Source organism: Choloepus didactylus, chromosome 13 (assembly GCF_015220235.1).
Source record: "Choloepus didactylus isolate mChoDid1 chromosome 13, mChoDid1.pri, whole genome shotgun sequence".
Lineage (NCBI taxonomy): Eukaryota > Metazoa > Chordata > Mammalia > Pilosa > Megalonychidae > Choloepus > Choloepus didactylus.
The window spans coordinates 92,329,834-92,346,667 of record NC_051319.1 but is presented as its reverse complement, the minus strand read 5'-3'; the positions used below and the strand labels follow the sequence as shown (position 1 = coordinate 92,346,667).

General features: G+C 33.5%; 1 protein-coding gene across 1 annotated transcript in view; it reads right to left on the bottom strand.

Moving 5' to 3' along the window:
• Positions 1–16,834, bottom strand: part of SPINK5 (serine peptidase inhibitor Kazal type 5) — a gene marked incomplete at its 3' end in the record, with an annotated part of 69,330 nt that overhangs the window by 35,785 nt on the left and 16,711 nt on the right. Inside the window, exons 5-11 of the mRNA XM_037801467.1 lie at positions 11,530–11,657; positions 9,656–9,719; positions 9,120–9,247; positions 7,685–7,751; positions 4,805–4,932; positions 2,759–2,846; positions 1,043–1,170 (exon numbers count right to left, since the gene is read on the bottom strand). Coding sequence (XP_037657395.1) covers positions 1,043–1,170; positions 2,759–2,846; positions 4,805–4,932; positions 7,685–7,751; positions 9,120–9,247; positions 9,656–9,719; positions 11,530–11,657 — 731 coding nt within the window. The remainder of the gene's footprint in view (positions 1–1,042; positions 1,171–2,758; positions 2,847–4,804; positions 4,933–7,684; positions 7,752–9,119; positions 9,248–9,655; positions 9,720–11,529; positions 11,658–16,834) is intronic.

Sequence of the window (16,834 nt, the reverse complement as noted above, 5' to 3'; positions counted from 1 at the left end):
TTTGTTGCAAATTATTTTCTTCCTAGTTTCTGATTAAGATTGGAAGAAAGAAGGTAGTAGTGGGCCTGGAAAACTGGCTTTCTATAAATTACTTTGTTGCCTGTAGTCAGAAAAGAATTATCATCAATGCCCACCAAAGAAGTATCAAAACTGGAACCATGGTGATCTAATACCTGGAGACTGAAAATTTCCTTAACAAAGCACATTGACACTGCCCCCTTGTTTCACAGAGAAAAAGAGAGGCAGAGCAGGACTTGGCCAGGATTTTGGAGTGAAATATCCTCAGAGTATAACTATAACCAACTACCACATCGTGTCCTTGCTTTCATTTATTCAACTTAAATGTATTGCTTACTCAAAACTATTTTTTCTAAAGGATAAAATGTGAAAAGGGCATAAAAAGTCTAATCATTACCATGCACTAATAACTCAAATGAGACTAAATTTGTTTTATAAAATGGAGTCCCCTTGTATGGTATTTCTACCATACGTATTTATCAATCTAAATAGAAAACCATGGATTCTAAGTGTAAGTCAATTACTTAATCTGAGCTAAACTAGATAAACTGAGAGCTGTTCTCAATCTTGAAAATGAATGGTAAGTTCTAACTCAAGAAATGTCATATTATATAAAGAAGGATTTACTGTAATTTTATAGGGGTTTATGGTTGTTTCATGGGTAATTTTCATTCTGAGTGATTTGTGCATTAAGTGCTAACTTTGGATCCTAACCCCCATGGAAGATAAGATGCCTAAAAACTGCTAAAACAGGTTCACATATAAAGTTTTAGCTGACAGGAAGCACAAGCTCAGGTTTGCCTGGATGTTCCCATGCTAAGAGAGTGAGCACCAGTGAAAATGAGGCATCTTGGAACAAATAACTTTAGGTAGCTATCTTAGCTCTATTACCAATCTTATCTGTTTAATTCATTCAGCTGCCTTCCCATAGCCTCCCCATCCATGTAACAAGCTGGTTCAATGAGATTATCTTTAAAAGAACTCCTCTCCTTGATGTTCTAGATTTATATAACTCTATACTTACAAGAAGGCTTGACACATGGAGCATAAGTTGCCATGCATTTTACCATCTGGACCATGAACAGGGTCATTTTCTCTAGTACAGAAAAGAATTCCATTCTTTGCATGATCTTTATATTCACTGCAGAGTTTCTGAATAATGAAAATGAAGCAGTTTATACATAATTCTTTGCTCTTTGTTTATAAATTTTAAATGCTGTTTACCAAAATTATTGAAAAAGGGGAATTAAAGATTAAAAAATAAAACTTTTAAGACCACCCCAAAAATTGTGATATTTCTGTTTAATATTCATTCATTTAAGTATTCAATAAATTTAGTAAGTTAAAGGGATATAAATATTATTAATATTTGGTTCCTTTATCAGCCAAACGGAAAGGACAAGTGATTATAATATAAAAAGTTAAGGGATGTAACACAGATCTGAATTAAGTGAGCATGGACATAAAGGAGTGATTTATGGAATGTTCAGAGAAGAGCTTATGACTGAATTGTATCTTGGGGCTGTGTCCAGAACACAATGTGGCAAAAAGTTGCTCCAAAACAAATTGTGATGTCAAAGGCATGGAGGCATATAAGAACATGCTATTTGAGATTTCTCACATATCTGTGAGTAAAGTGGCTAAAGAATTCATTTTAGAAAGAGGAAGTTTTAAGATGTGGTCAAAAAGACCATAAAGATCAGTCAGACCACCAAAAGCTTTGTTTACTTTTGAAAGGAATATGGATTTTAATATTAGCCCATGGTAAATGGTAAATACTACAAAGAGCATAATCAGATCTTTGTATTAGAAAGATTGCCTAGCTAGATGTGTAGAAGATTTGAGTGAATTGGACTGCAGTTAGGGACACTAGCTAAATTGCTATAAGAAATAAATATATATGTAAATAAATGAATAAATAATACATAAATACAAACAAATAATTGTAGTTGGAAGTTAAGTATAATAGTGGCAGTTGAGAGGTAAAATTAAAATGATTGAGAGAAGAAAGGAGCTTTCTAGGCAATAAGGGCTGTAGGTACATGAAGGCAGATGGCGGCTTCATGAAGTGGGCTACTTTATGAAACATGTAAGTCTGGATAACCGTCTGGAAGAAATAAGTTAAATAAGTTTCTACATGGAGTAAAATGGTACAAATATGTTCTAGGATACCTTCAAACACTGGAATTTCACAATGCAATGGGTTCATGGAAACATCTACTTTATGAGAACATAGAGGATGCAGTGAATCTAGAGGAGTGAGGAGGATGGGGGCTGGAAGTACAGAGACAAGGTAGGATGCTAATATCTCAATACAAAGGAAAATATTATTTGTCCGAGCTAATATAGGAGCAGTGGGAAAAAAGCAAATGACTAGTTAAGTGACATTTAGAAAGAGAGTATACTAAAATTTTACATTAATACCACTTTTAAAAATAAAGCCTCCAAAACAGCTACCACGTGTTTCAAGTTGAGTACATCTCACACTTTGAATTCAGATAATCTTTTGGTATATTGCCTTCATTTAAAAGTGTGGAATTATTTTACTATTGTGTGATTTGATTAATTTCCTCCAAATGCAGCTAGATTTGCCATGCCATAATAATAAACAATGACTATAAATTAGTTTCCAGAAAACCCATTAGTAGTAAGAAAAAAATTAACCAGTATTGAAAATGCATGTTAGAGTTATGTGCAAACACACAAACATTATAACTAGACTGATGAAACTAATCCTCACCTCAGTTTCTCTTTTAACTTTATCTTTTTCCTCAGCCTTCCTCAGGTTTTCATCTGCTTTATTTTTTGCTTCTGAAAAACGCCGTTGGCTGGGGAGAAAAAAATAGATAAATGAGTGGAGCTGCTTCAAATCTTCATGTTACAAAATAATCATTTAGGGGCAGATAAGAAAACAGCTAAATTTTCTGGAGTTCCAGTACAAATATTTTCGAATTACCTTCAACTCCGTTTCATGTAAGTTTTATTAAATTGAACTTTTTACTCTTTTCTCAAAGAGCCCCTTGCATTTTACATAAGGGCATACCATTTCCTTCTGCTGTAATCTTTCTTCTCCCCTCCCCTTCTTTTAAGTCTCTCCAGCTCACATTTTGCCTTCGTTAAGATGGCATCCCAGTCCCCAAATGGAAATGAGCTCTAAATATTCCACTGCTCTGACCATTCTTTTCTTATGGAATAGTTTTCATTGTGCCTTGCAATATATTTAGGTGTGCACATGCCTTATTTTTGCTATTAGCTTTAAGTTTCATATTTTTATTTAATTACTCATTCAATATTTAGCTAATGACTATGTTTTTGCCAAGGTTAGGATTGAGCCCTGGGCATACAGTGGTACCCAGTGCAAGCATATACCATGTCCTCATACAGCTTATAACCTAGTAGAGTAGGCCAATAGTCAGCAAATAGTCATAGATGTAATTATATAATTACAACTGCAATGATAATTATGAAAGAAAATTAAAGGTCATAAGAATTAAATTTAGACTGGGGACTTTAGATAGTCTTATGAAAGGAAGGAAAATCTTAAGATCAATCCACTGGACAATTGATATCTAAGGAATAGAGAATGTTCAACAAGGTTGACTGTAAAGGTTTAGAAATGGATAGCACAATACTTTTTGATGGTAGCCCAATACTGTAAGTGTAAGTTAACAAAGCTGAGTGTGAATATATTTGAAAGAGGAAGGCTAGGGTCGTGTATGTGACTAGAAGGAGAGCTAGAGGATTAAAACTGGGACTGTATATAACTTAGCAAAACTTAGAGTGGATGATGACGGCGGTTAATTGTATAAATATAAGAAAGTTCTTACATGAACTAGAACAAATACATGCCTCTATTACATGGTGTTAATAATAGGGTAGCAAATGAGGAAAAATATAGTTAATGCAAAATAAGGGCTATAGTTAAGAGTAACATTGTAATATTCTTTCGTTAATTGTGACAAAGGCACTAAACCAAAGCTAAATGTCAATATTAGGGGGGTATAAAGAGTATGAGTATAGACTTTGTTTGTTTTCTCAGAAGAAATGAGAATGTGGTGGTAAATGCATGACTATGTGCTTATACCAAGAACCACTGATAGTACCCTTAGGATGTATTGTATAGTGTGGAAATAAAACTGTTTTAAATAAATAAACAGATAGATAGGTAAATAAATATTAAAAATATATAGTCTACAAGAGGAGGAAGCATTAGCTGGCCAAGACTAAGAAGGAGTAGCAGATAGGAAAAATCTTAGAGTGTTCAAGGATCTGAAAGAAAGTAAGTGTGTTGAGACCTTATCTTTAGACATCTTCATAAATGCCATAATTTATTTATGGTGAAATTTGCCCTTCTCCCAAGGACAGATAACCCAAATGAAAAGTTAAGTAACCCAATTAACATATGAATATGAATTTCCTGACAAAATCCCATCAACTCTGTCACAAGGAAATAACTACCAAATAAAAGCAATCAGTCTTTGTACCTGTTTTATCCCTATTCTTTGTTATGCCTACTCATAAAGAGGATAACAAAGGTCACATGGGAAAATGTTAAGTACTTTGTAAGCCAGTCTTCCAAATGGAAAGTAAAACAAAGCTGTACTCAGAATAGACACACAGGGTTAGAGCCTTCTTACTAGAAGATATTTTGATTTGTGGAGGGCATAAAACTGTTCAAATAGCTCTCAATAGCAAAAACTTCCCTCAATGTTATTCTTACTCATCGTTCCAATTGATCTCCACTTCTACCATTTGAGTGACTGTGAAAAATTACATTAATACTTACAAGACTTCTGCACACAGGGCACATTTGTTGCCATGCATCCTGCCGTCAGGGCCACGGACTGGGTCACTCTCTCGTGTACAAAAAAGTCTCCCATTTCTCACTTGGTTCTCATATTCCTTGCAAAAATCCTTGAAAAGACAAACAATTCCATTTTGTACTTGTCTACTCTTAATTTAGAAATTTTACATGATACGTTTATAGTCACAGAATGTCAGGTATAGAAGGCACTGATAAACTGAATTAATAGGAAACAGTAATCAAATTATTTGGTACCTGTATCTCCTATGCATTATGTTTATTAAGGTAAAATATCCTAGAAAAGAATAAGGCTGAGCATTCCCTGAAACTAAGTAATTCTTGTTAACTTCTAAATTCATGGGTAAAAAAATTTTCCACAGGTTTCCAATAAAGACATGGTAAAATGTATAGGCAAAACCAAAAAAAAAAAAAAAAAAAAAAGTTGCCAATGAGCAGAAAATAGAATCTGTGAGATAAGATATTTAAAAGCTATTTAACATGGATCAGGTCAAGAACAATCTAACTTAGTGTGCAGGGGAAAAGGAATTAATATGGTATCCAACAGCATTATGCTCACTTTTGTCTTCTCTCTGTGGCTCTGTGGATCATATTTGGGTACTCTACCTGCTTTATTGATATTAATATTGTAGTTGGAATCCTCAGAAGGAGTGAATCTAATTTTCCTTCACTCCCCATCCTAGAGAGGAAGACCATGAGGCCTAATATGTATTTTGAAAACCTTGAAAGTTTATGACTTCACCAGATTTCATGATGCTTTAGCAGTACTTCAGGATTCTCTGTTTTGCAAATTCTAATATCTGATGAGGCTTTATTTACCAAAAAATATATACCTCCAATTACTCTAGGCTTAGGGATAGCTTAGGTATATCTACGTTTATTGATGTCAAAATATGTCAATAAACACATTTTGTGAGAGCATAAATTACAGTAATATAATTTCCCAAAATTCCTGCTCTATAACTTTCTTTTCAACTGTATGACCTTCATCTTCTTTCAGCTAAGGAAACAAGAGCATAATGAGCAGTAGCTGGGAGTCAGGAAATCAGGGCAGCTAGACTGTGGCTCTAACTTAATGGGAGACGTAGCAAAATCCCATGACCTTTGGAACATCAGTCTCACAACATACACAATGATGTTATTGTTTTAGAACTTTTTCTAGATCTAGAATTCTCTTATTTTAAAAAGTAAATCATGTTTCATTAGTACACTTTAAAAAAGAATCTTCACTGCCTCCTAATAAGACTTTCAGTTTTGGAAGAGCAATGGGTGTGTTCCAAACTTCCTGGTTGTAACAATCTAGGAACACAGACAGAAAACAGTCACCCAATAATCACAGCATGGTAATAAAATTAATGCTCAATGATTCCCATAAGAGAAACAATGATAATTTCAGTTTATAAGTTGTGATTCATTCAAGAAGATGCTGAAGAAACACTTTTGGGAGTAACCCACTAACAAGTTAATTATGGGACAGATATTGAGCCATCACTATAAAGCAGTCCTATTGACTACAATCATGTGCAATGATCACTCCAAAACCCAGCCACACAGAAGAAGAGGACAATATAGCCAAGACCTGATGAGAAACAAAGGAAAAGAACTCTGTGCTTATGGAGTAATAACAGGATGACCCAAAGCTTTAGGCAGAAAGTTAACAACCAGTACAAACGAATTGCTTTTCAAATCCTTCATGAGTGTTGAACAAACTATAAAGTATTGTGAATGCTTCATTTTCCTTAAACTCTGAACACCCTATTTAGGGTGGGAACTTTACTTTATTGAATGTCATTATGAAGTAGAAGGTCTGTCCCAGACTATCAAAAAGGGGCCTTTTCCTCCCCTTAGGAAAACACATGTCCTAAGTCCTCACAATTCACATACTGGTACTAGCACAAAAGAATGAAGGACATAGACACACAATACAACAGGAAGGTAAAATTGAGATTATCTATCCAACCTCTTTATTTTGCTGACAAGAAAATTGAGGACCAGAAAGAGGAGAGGATTTGTTCAACTGCACACACCCAGAGCATGACAGAACTAAGACTAGAACTCAGGTGTTTTGATTTGCAAACAAAACACTAGTCAGTTAACAAAGTAACCATAGAATACTCTCATTATACATAGGATTTAATAACTATGGTGATTAAGAAATCCAGGCTTCATTACCAACCATGCTCATTCAATTAACAAAAGAAGTAATTTTTTTATGCTAGGTTGAAAATTTAAATCATCAAATAACTTGAAAAAAATAATTTTAAGAGTATTTTTAAAGTCACAATCTCAATATTTGTTTGAGATTCTCATTTAAATAGAAGCAAGACCTTTATAAATGCAAGTTCCACTGAGAGTAATAACTGTAATGGAAAGTGAATAACTCCAATTTGTGACAATGGAATTATACATAAAATGTGTAAAATTTAAAAGACGCTGGATTATTTAAAAATGTATTCCTGTGTAATTTATATTATGTGGCAAGCTTTTTTTCCATAATTTATTCAAAGCAAAATGAATTTATATTAAGTCAGGGGGAAAACTGGTATAAATTAAGCAGAATTTGGTTTGCATGAGCTTTTACGTACCCTTTTTGCATTTGGAAGTAAGGTGGGAAAATTGCATATGTTGAGCTTTAGATGGGAAATGCTGTTTTAATGCAGTATAATGATCAATATACTAGGAATAGTCAACTTGTGGAATTTTAAAATTAAAAAAAATTTCAATGTAGTAATAGAAGACAGTGACATTACTGCATTACTTCAAATGTTTCAGGCATAAGTTTGTTAATAGTTATGATCCCAAAAATCAACAAGTACACCAACCTTGTGTTGGTGAATCATTTACCTTTTCAGCATTTCTTCGAATTCTGGTTGCACCTTCTTGCTTGGCCTTCTCTTCAGCTTCTTTTAAACTGTTAAGAAAAGTAAATAGTTGGTTTACAACCGTTTAAAAGTAGTTTATGGTTCAATAGTATTTTCAATGTCCAGTTCTATATTAAGCACTTTCCTATCCTTTGCCATAACTTGTTGAAACCAATCCACTTACATGAGACAAAGCTCTTGAATGTCTGAGCCAGGGAAATTGCCATAGATAAGGAAGGCTGTGAAACTGACTCACTGACAGTCAATTAGGAGCTTTGTTCTGTAAAACTACATGGGTGTGACACCGTGATTGACAAACAGAAGATTGTCAGGAAAATTCCCTTTAACAGGCAGAACCAAAGGCTTCAAAACAATATTTTGACAAGGATGAAACCAAACAGAGCACTTGAGGTATTGCCATCCACACCCTTATGCATAGCTTTTTACCTTGTAAAGTATTTGTTGCCTTCGCATAAAAGTGCAGATGTTAATAAAAGCTGTATTTGAATTATGCTTTGGAGCTTCCAAGCCTTTTCATATCTATTATCTAACTGCAGTCCCACCCTGGGAGACAGGAGTTACTATCTCAGTTCTGCAGGGGAAGAAACCATAAAAGGCAAGGAGGGCAAAATTCTCTTTTTCAGGTAGTGCATGAAAAGAAACAGAAAACCACAGAATTAGAACAAGTTTGAACACTAAAACACATGCCTCCTAGATAAGAAAGTGGAAATCAAGCTGATTTCCTGTCCAAAAACCTGCTATAATCATTGTTTTGTGAACCTAATAGGTCTTGCCCTTAAATTCTACAATATTAGAGCCTGAAGACACATACACACAAATTCTACAATAACTGTAATTTTCAAAAATAGTTGTGAAGTTCATTAACCTGTTAAATCCCTCTCTGTCCTGCTTTGAAAGCACTAATGTAGAGTACCTTAAGGACTGTTGACAAGCAGATTAGAGAATCTATACCTTGTTTAACAGCCAGACCATTAAAGACTCATTGGATCTTATTCATCCCTGGGTCTCAGAGCCCAGAGAAGTGCAGGGAACCTAAGAAAAGAATTTTGAGGGAAAGAATAACCCAACAGTTCTTCCCTTTCATAAATTCCATTGTTAACCCTAATAATGAATCCAGCCACATGACATTTATTATTATTTTTAATTAGACTCTATGCAGTATTTAAGGTCTTGAATTTAATAACTAACAATCACTTTATCTACTCCTTCCGAGAAACTTCAGTAGATGATAAGAAGTAAAAGAAAGGAACCCATTCTAGGAGTATGGCTTGATTCACATTAGGAAGGCAGAGCATTGAATGCTTCAGTGAAAAGGCTCTAGTTCTTCAGCAAGTGGCTCTCAGAACAGGAACCACCGAGAGTGTCATCAGCTTCACCTGCCTGGGAATGATACTTACAACAGTTCCGCACACATTGCACATTTATTGCCATGTGTCTTCCCATCAGGACCAAGAACTGGATCATTTTCCCTTGTGCACCCAAGTCTTCCGTCCTTCACATAGGGCCGGAAAGCACTACATATATCCTGATGAACAGGGAAAGAAATTTGAAATCCACCATTTTAATTGTAGTACTTAATTGAAAGTTCTTTTATCAGCAGGTGGCAGTGCTGGAGCTACAACTCAGGTGAAGTGACTGAAGTTTAGTCCCTTTTTCACTATACATCCAGTCTGCTTTTGATTTGATTTGTTTTGTTTGTTTGTTAATAGACAATAGAAATAGAGCTGAAAGGCCTAACTACCAAAGTAATCTGCTTCAGTTTCAGGAGTTATCAGTTACTTTTTCATATAAACAGGCAGCATCCCATTTCAAGCGAACAAGAACTACTTTCTTCCGGAATCTCCACCCCCACCCCCAAGAAAGTAGAGGAGAGCTTCTGCTTTCTCTAAAGTCATCCCACCCTATTTCCCAGCACGCTGACATTTGCCGTCACCTGTTCTGGATGACTGTTCTCACATTCCCCTTCACTTTTTACATCAACATGGGACCTGGTCTTCCTGAAATCAAAAGTTAGCAGAAACAGCAGTTTAATATCTCAGCCATCATCCCACCATTCAAATCTAACCTCATTTGATTTCCTTTGCTCCTGAAAAGAGCGTGTCATATTGCATTCTTTACTTACTTAAGTAAAAATGAGAGACTATGTCTATGACTTGGTGTCAAAGAAGTGGAGTTACTTTGAAGGACTGATAAGTTCAAACCTATAAATAGTTTTTCCAAAAATCTTTTTTCTTCTATGTCTTTGAGGGATCCACTACAGAAGGTGAGAAAAAGTAAAGCTCATAACTAGATATTAGATGCCCACCAGGGAACTTTATTGTTGCTTCTGCTGTAGTTTTAAATAAATAAATTCAAGTTTATTTATTTACTACTATATTCCTCTTCATTTGGGTTATGCTGACTAGCATTTTATTTTTCATCAAAAGTACATAAAATCCTTATAATTTTGTTTGGTTAAGTAGAGCTCTAAAGTATATCTGAGAGCAGAAAACCATAAATGTAAGATATACTTCCTATAGTCTAAAAAATAAGACAGCTTATAATCATAGTATCAGTATATCAATAACAAAATACAGTAAGTCAATACAAAGGGAAACTACTAAGTAGTTATCTGTGACTAGATAAAGTTATATCAAAAGATACCAGCTGAAGGAAATTTTAAAAAAATTAAATTGCAGTATTACTGCAGAGCTATCTAGCAGCCAGAAGTTAGAAGAAAATATGAGTAATGACTCTCATTTTCTAATGAAAACAATTATATTAGAAATTAGAGGAGAGAAACTTTCTTCTGACCCAGATATTTAGAGAATTTATTACAGAATTCCCCATATAAGACATAGTCGAGAATCAAATATCCGGTGTACTCACAGCAGTGTTAGAAAATATGTATGAAAGGAAAACCTGTATGTTCTTCAAATGTATGTTGATTTTTGTTTTGTTTCTTTATGGTGACCCTTGGTGAGAACTGAAGGCATAATTTTGGGTGTATTTGTGAATATACAGTCAAGTGAGGTATTACAGTGATTTAATTCAGTTGTATTTTAAAGACAATACTTATTACAAAAAGGGATAAAGCTTACAAAGCCATGAACAATGAATATTTGTTTTATCCCTTACTAGCCTTCTCAAACACTAGTTATTATGTTTTCAAAAACTGAATAGCAGACAATTCAAGATTGAGGTCACAAGCCAGAACCTGCAAAGCAGGTATGCCATCTTGTTAGTTGAGTATAATCAATAGCCAAACCTAGCATTGAGGGTGGAGAAAGAAGAAAATGGGGGCAAAATTTAGGACAGTGAGATGCTTTAGCTATTGGGAAGAAGCTCAATATTATAAATTCCTGAGCACTTAATAAGCGTCATTTGATGATTAAATCATTCTCTGTGAAAAAGGATTTAATCTCAGATAGATAATGTGCATAGATGTGTGTGTATATATATATGTATATATATATATATATATAAATATATATATATATATACATGGATGTGTGTCTGTATATATATGATGTGTATGTATTGTGTGTGTGTGTAAATATATCCTGTTCATTTCATAAAGACAATGAAAAGTATCTGATAAGTTGCACACAAAAATGCTTTGAACAATAAAAGGTGTTATACTAACTATACATATATATATATGTTTTGATTTTTTTTTACCAGTAGTTAAAGAATTTGTAGCACTATTTTATGGATGGCTAACTCCCCTGAAATGGTTTGTTATCTTAAAGGCTGTAGGGAAAAATGTGTCATTAACTGTACAGAGAACATGCTTTAAGCAGAAAGACTTGCTTCAAAAATACTCACGCATTCTCTGCACACAGAGCACATCTGCTGCCATATGTTTTGCCATCTGTGCCACAAACAGCTGCATTATCAAGGGTACAGATAAATTCCCCATCTCGTTGTCCCTTACTGAAATTATCACAATTCAGCTGCAAGAGACAGAATCAAGGAACATCAAAACATAATAAATGAAATATTCCTCAGATACATAAATTGGTTATCACTTTAGGCCCTTGACAACATAACTCAGTGGAGGAAAAAAAACATATTCAGGTGAAATCATGGATAACAACACATGGTTCAAACATATTCAGGTGAAATCATGGATAATAACACATGGTTCAAAGAAAAGAAGACATAATTTGATTTCAGAAGAATGCCCATGTGATTCAGGCCACTTGTTGGCAGGGTGATCTGGGCCAAATCACTTCTTTGTAACTTAATATACTATTTGTCTGTCAAATCCTGCCTGCCTATTCCCCAGAGTGGTAGTGAGGTCAAGTAGATAATGGATATGAAAGCTCTCTGCAAACTATAAGCTATACTAAAGTTTTTATTATTATAGGTTAGGGTAGAGTTAAGAGCACGACTGTTGGGTTTAAAATGCTAACTCTGCCACTTACTACCTATGTGATTTGGATAAGTTACTTAAACTCTTTCTGCTTTAGTGTCCTCTTTTTTTTTTGCAAAATGAGTATAATATTACCAACCCCCAGGATCATAAGGAGATTTAAATGTAATACATGCACAGCACTGAGAACAGTGCCTGGCACGTCATAGCTATTTGTTCTTATTGTTTAAATTTTTGTTTTTTACTAACAATCAAGCAAGGAAAAAACTAGTCTTCAATGGCTCGTGGGAGAAATCCCAAATCTTGGCTCTAATAATATGACATATACTTAGGAACAAACCTGTATGGTAAGGAAAACAAAACAAAACAAAACAAGCTCACCAAGAAATAATGGAAGACAAGTGTTCAAATATCAGATCTGTCACCTACTCACCTTATCTCTTTAAACCTCACTTTTCTAATCTGCAAATTGGGAATTCACACCCTGCCTATGTTAGAGCCCTGTGGTGATGATCAAATGAATATTTGTGGAACATTGTTGACCATTCAAATATAATATTATTCTTCATTGGGAAACTCATTACTTTGATGTAAACTAGCTAAAGATGTACACTTAACTTGAATTTAACTTCTATCTAAAACAAATGAATTCAACTGGCATTTTTTTCATGATATAACATTGCAAAATAAATTTTTGTGGCATATCATCATAAGAAAACATTTTAATAAAAGATATGTAACAGTTGTTAGACATCATACTGCACTATTCATGTCATGTTTAGGAAGAAGTTAAAAATAGAGTGAAAACAGGAGAAGTAATGGCCATATGTGTTATTTCATTTACTCATTCATTCCTCAAAATTAATTTCACATCTACTAGGCCATATATTCTATTAGAGTCTGAGATTTCCACAATGAAAAAGAGAAACAGCATACATGCTCTAAAGCGCTTGTATTTGATGGGAAGAGTCAGACAATAAATACAATAATTTAAGATTATGGTAAGTGCTATGAGAAAAATAAACCAAGCAAATTTAAAATGGTGTTTCTTTTAAATATAGTGGCAAGAAAAGTCTTTCTGCAAAGGTGACATTTGAGTTGAGATGAGAATAATGAGAAGGAGCCAATCATCAAAGATCTGAGGGAAGAATATTCTAGGCAGAGAACGGCAATTGCAATGGATTTGTGGTAGGAACTAGATTCTCCTTTTTGAAGGTCAGAAAGAAGTAAAGTGTGTCTGGAGCATCAAGAATAAGCAGTAGACCTACCGGTTTCTCTTAAAAATAATTTCTGGATAAACTACAAATGCATAACGATATTATGGATCAAAGTAATTAACTGGGGCAATCACTGTTATCCCTTTTTACAAGAAAAATCAACAGCAACATACCAGGTCACAGGTGTTGGCATTGTAATGACAGGGTAGATCCAACGCCCAGCTGGGAGGTGATGAGAACAGGTGCAAGCATTTACTACTCCCCCTCCTCCCCCTCCAAACCCCAAAAGCTAGTAGATTATAACCTACAGAGGAAACAGATTCCTAATGGTGACAATTTTTGAGGCCTTACAGATGATTTCCTGATGCGGTGGAGTGGCAGCAAACTGGAGTGGCAAAGCAATGCTAGTTCCAGAAACTTCAGCTCTGGGCTTTACCCTTTTCTTATCCTGACACTCAACAGGAGGGACACAGACTGAAACTTGGTAGCCCTAAACATTATCTAATACACTTTACCAGGAAAAAAATAACTAAAGCCCTTATGGAAACTTACAGACAAACTACCTGGATGTCTGGGGAGTAAAATACATAAAATAAAGACAACAAACTGGACAACATGTATCAACTGAAACAGAAGTATTGGAATGTGCAGGACAATAATTTTTAAAAGTCTAACTATGCTCTAGAGAGATAAGAGAAGATACCTTCAATATGAAACAGGCAAAATAAGCTATGAAGGGAAAACAAAATGAAAGTTTAGATATAGAAAATATTGACACCAAAATAAATAAAATAATATAAAGAATAAAAGTAGGATGGATACAAATATATAACAAATTTGTGAACCAGAAGATCAGACCAAGGGTCTCTCCTAGAAGGCAATAAAAAGAAAATAAAAATTTAAATAGAAAAGTTATAGAATATAAAGGACAGAAGTTCCCAAAAGGAGGGAAAATATATAAAACTAAATATTTGAAGAAATAGGAAAATAAATTCTATAATTAATAATAAAAAAAAGAACAAGAGCAAAAAAAGAGAACTATCCATAATATCTCAGAGCTAAAATTCTAGTCACTAACAACCTTGTGGATGTTTGGGGGGTTTTAACAAAATGAACTGGAGAGTATTCACATTGCAGGAGAGGAGATTCAAATGCACAATAGATACAGATATATTTATAGTGCTGAATAACTATGAATATGATATTTGGCCATAATAAGAACAAAAACAGATGTGTAACTTTTAAATCATTGTCAAAGAAACGCTGAGAGGAAGAAAGCAATTTAAAAATGTAATTTTTAAAAAAATCAAGTGCAATAACTGAAAATACTAAAAAAAGGGAGAAACAAATCTTAATATAATGGAAATGACAATAAATGTAAATGGGTAAAACACAAATTAAAATACAATTTTCTGTTGGACTTAAAAAAAGAGTATTAAACAATGTATAACAAGGGACAAATTAAATTAAAAGGCATAGAAATATAAAAACGATAGGATAAAAAAGATACATACTAGGCAAATATGAATAAGAAAAAAGCAGGAGTAGCAATGTTAACACTTGGAAAAAAATAAGATTTGATCTAAATACATCATAAATGACAAAGAAAGACATATTGTAATGTAAAAGGAAGAAGAAACCAAGAAGATTTAACAACCATGAGCATACATTCATGTAATAATACAGGAGTTAAATATGTCAAACAATAACCAACAGAATGTAGTTGAATTAGACAAACCAATGTCTTATGGATAAGTTAATAAATCAATAACTTAAATCGATAAGTTAAAGACTGTAATATTCACTTCTCAGAAAATTATATATCAAAGGGAAAAAGATACAATACTGTTTTGCACTATAAAATTAAGAATCTTAAGTCATTAGGTCTATATGGAAAAATTAAGAAATGTTTGGCACTGAATGACAAATGGAAACACTTTAAATACAAATTGTGGAACAGATGATCATTAGTATCTTTAAATATACTTGTCAGAAAACAAAAATATTAAACATTAAAGAATTAAGTATTCTTCAATCCATTTTAAAGTGAAGTACAGAGCAAATGTAAAGTAACAAAAAGGAATGGCATAGAGAACAAAAAAAATAGAGATTAACAAAAAGTTTGTTCTTTAAAAATTATAATAGGATATGTTGCCAGTAGTAGTGATAAAAGAGAAAGAGGGCGAAAATAAAATGTATGTAATAATGGGGAACAACTATAAATATTCAGATACACAATGAAAGAGTGTTTTGAGTATCTATATGCTAATAAACTTGAAAATTTAGCCAAAATAGAGATATACCTATAAAAAGCATAAAATACCAAAATTGGTGCAATAAAAGAAAATTTCAAGAAAAAAAGAAAACATTAAATAATTTACAAGTTATTACAGAAATTGAAGAGTATAAACTGAACAATTTTTAAAACCTCTTTATTGAGATATAATATACATATCATAAATTTCACTCATTTTAAATGCATAATTCATAGATGTTTTAGTAAATTTACAAAGTTGTGCAACCATCACAACCCAGTTTTAGAATATTTCCATCATTCCAAGTTCTCCTGTGCCCATTTACAGTTAATTCCAACTCCCAGCTCTAGCCTCAGGTAACAACTGATCTTATCTCTGAGATTTTAAATTTGCCTCTTCTGGATATTTCAGATTTCAAATGGGATTATGCAATATGTAATCATTTGTTTCTGTCTTTGTTCAGTTTGCAAAACATTTTTGAGGTTCTTCTAGATTGTAACATGTATCAGTAGTACCTTCCTTTTTATTCCTGAATAATATTCCATTGTATAAATATACCTCCTTTTGTTTATCCACTCACCAGTGGATGGACATTTGGATTCTTTCTAGTTAAGAACAAGGCTGCTATGAATATTAGCTTGCCTAGCTTTACTTGGCAAATGTTTTCATTTCATTGGGACAGATTCCTAGGACTGAATTTACTGGGTCACATTGTAGGTTTATATTTAACTTTTTAAGAAACTGCCAAATTGACTTCCAAAGTGACTGCACCTTTTTACACTCCCCCAGAAATTTGTGAGAAAGTCAGTGTCTCTACATCCTTGATATCACTTGGTATTTTCTGTCTTTATGATTATAGCCATTCTAGTGGATGGGTAGTGGTCTCCTGTTGTGATTTTATTTTGCTATTTCCTAAAAAAATAATTATATTTAGCATCTTTTCATGTGCTTATTAGCCATTTATATATATTTGGTGAAATGTCTATTTTTAACTGTTGTCTGTCTTATAATTGAGTTGTAAGGGATTCTTATATATTCTGAAGACAAGCCCTTTATCAGGTATATGACTTGTAAATATTTCCCCCAATCTGTGGTTTGCCTTTTCATTCTCCTAATGAGGTCATTTGAAGCACTAAAGTTTTCAATTCTGATGGAGTCCAATTTATTAATTTTGTTTTCATGGATCTCGCTTTTGGTTTCATATATAACCAAAATTCATGGATATTTTCTCCTATATTTTATTTTAGAAGTTTTATAATTTTAGCTCTTACATTTAAGACTAT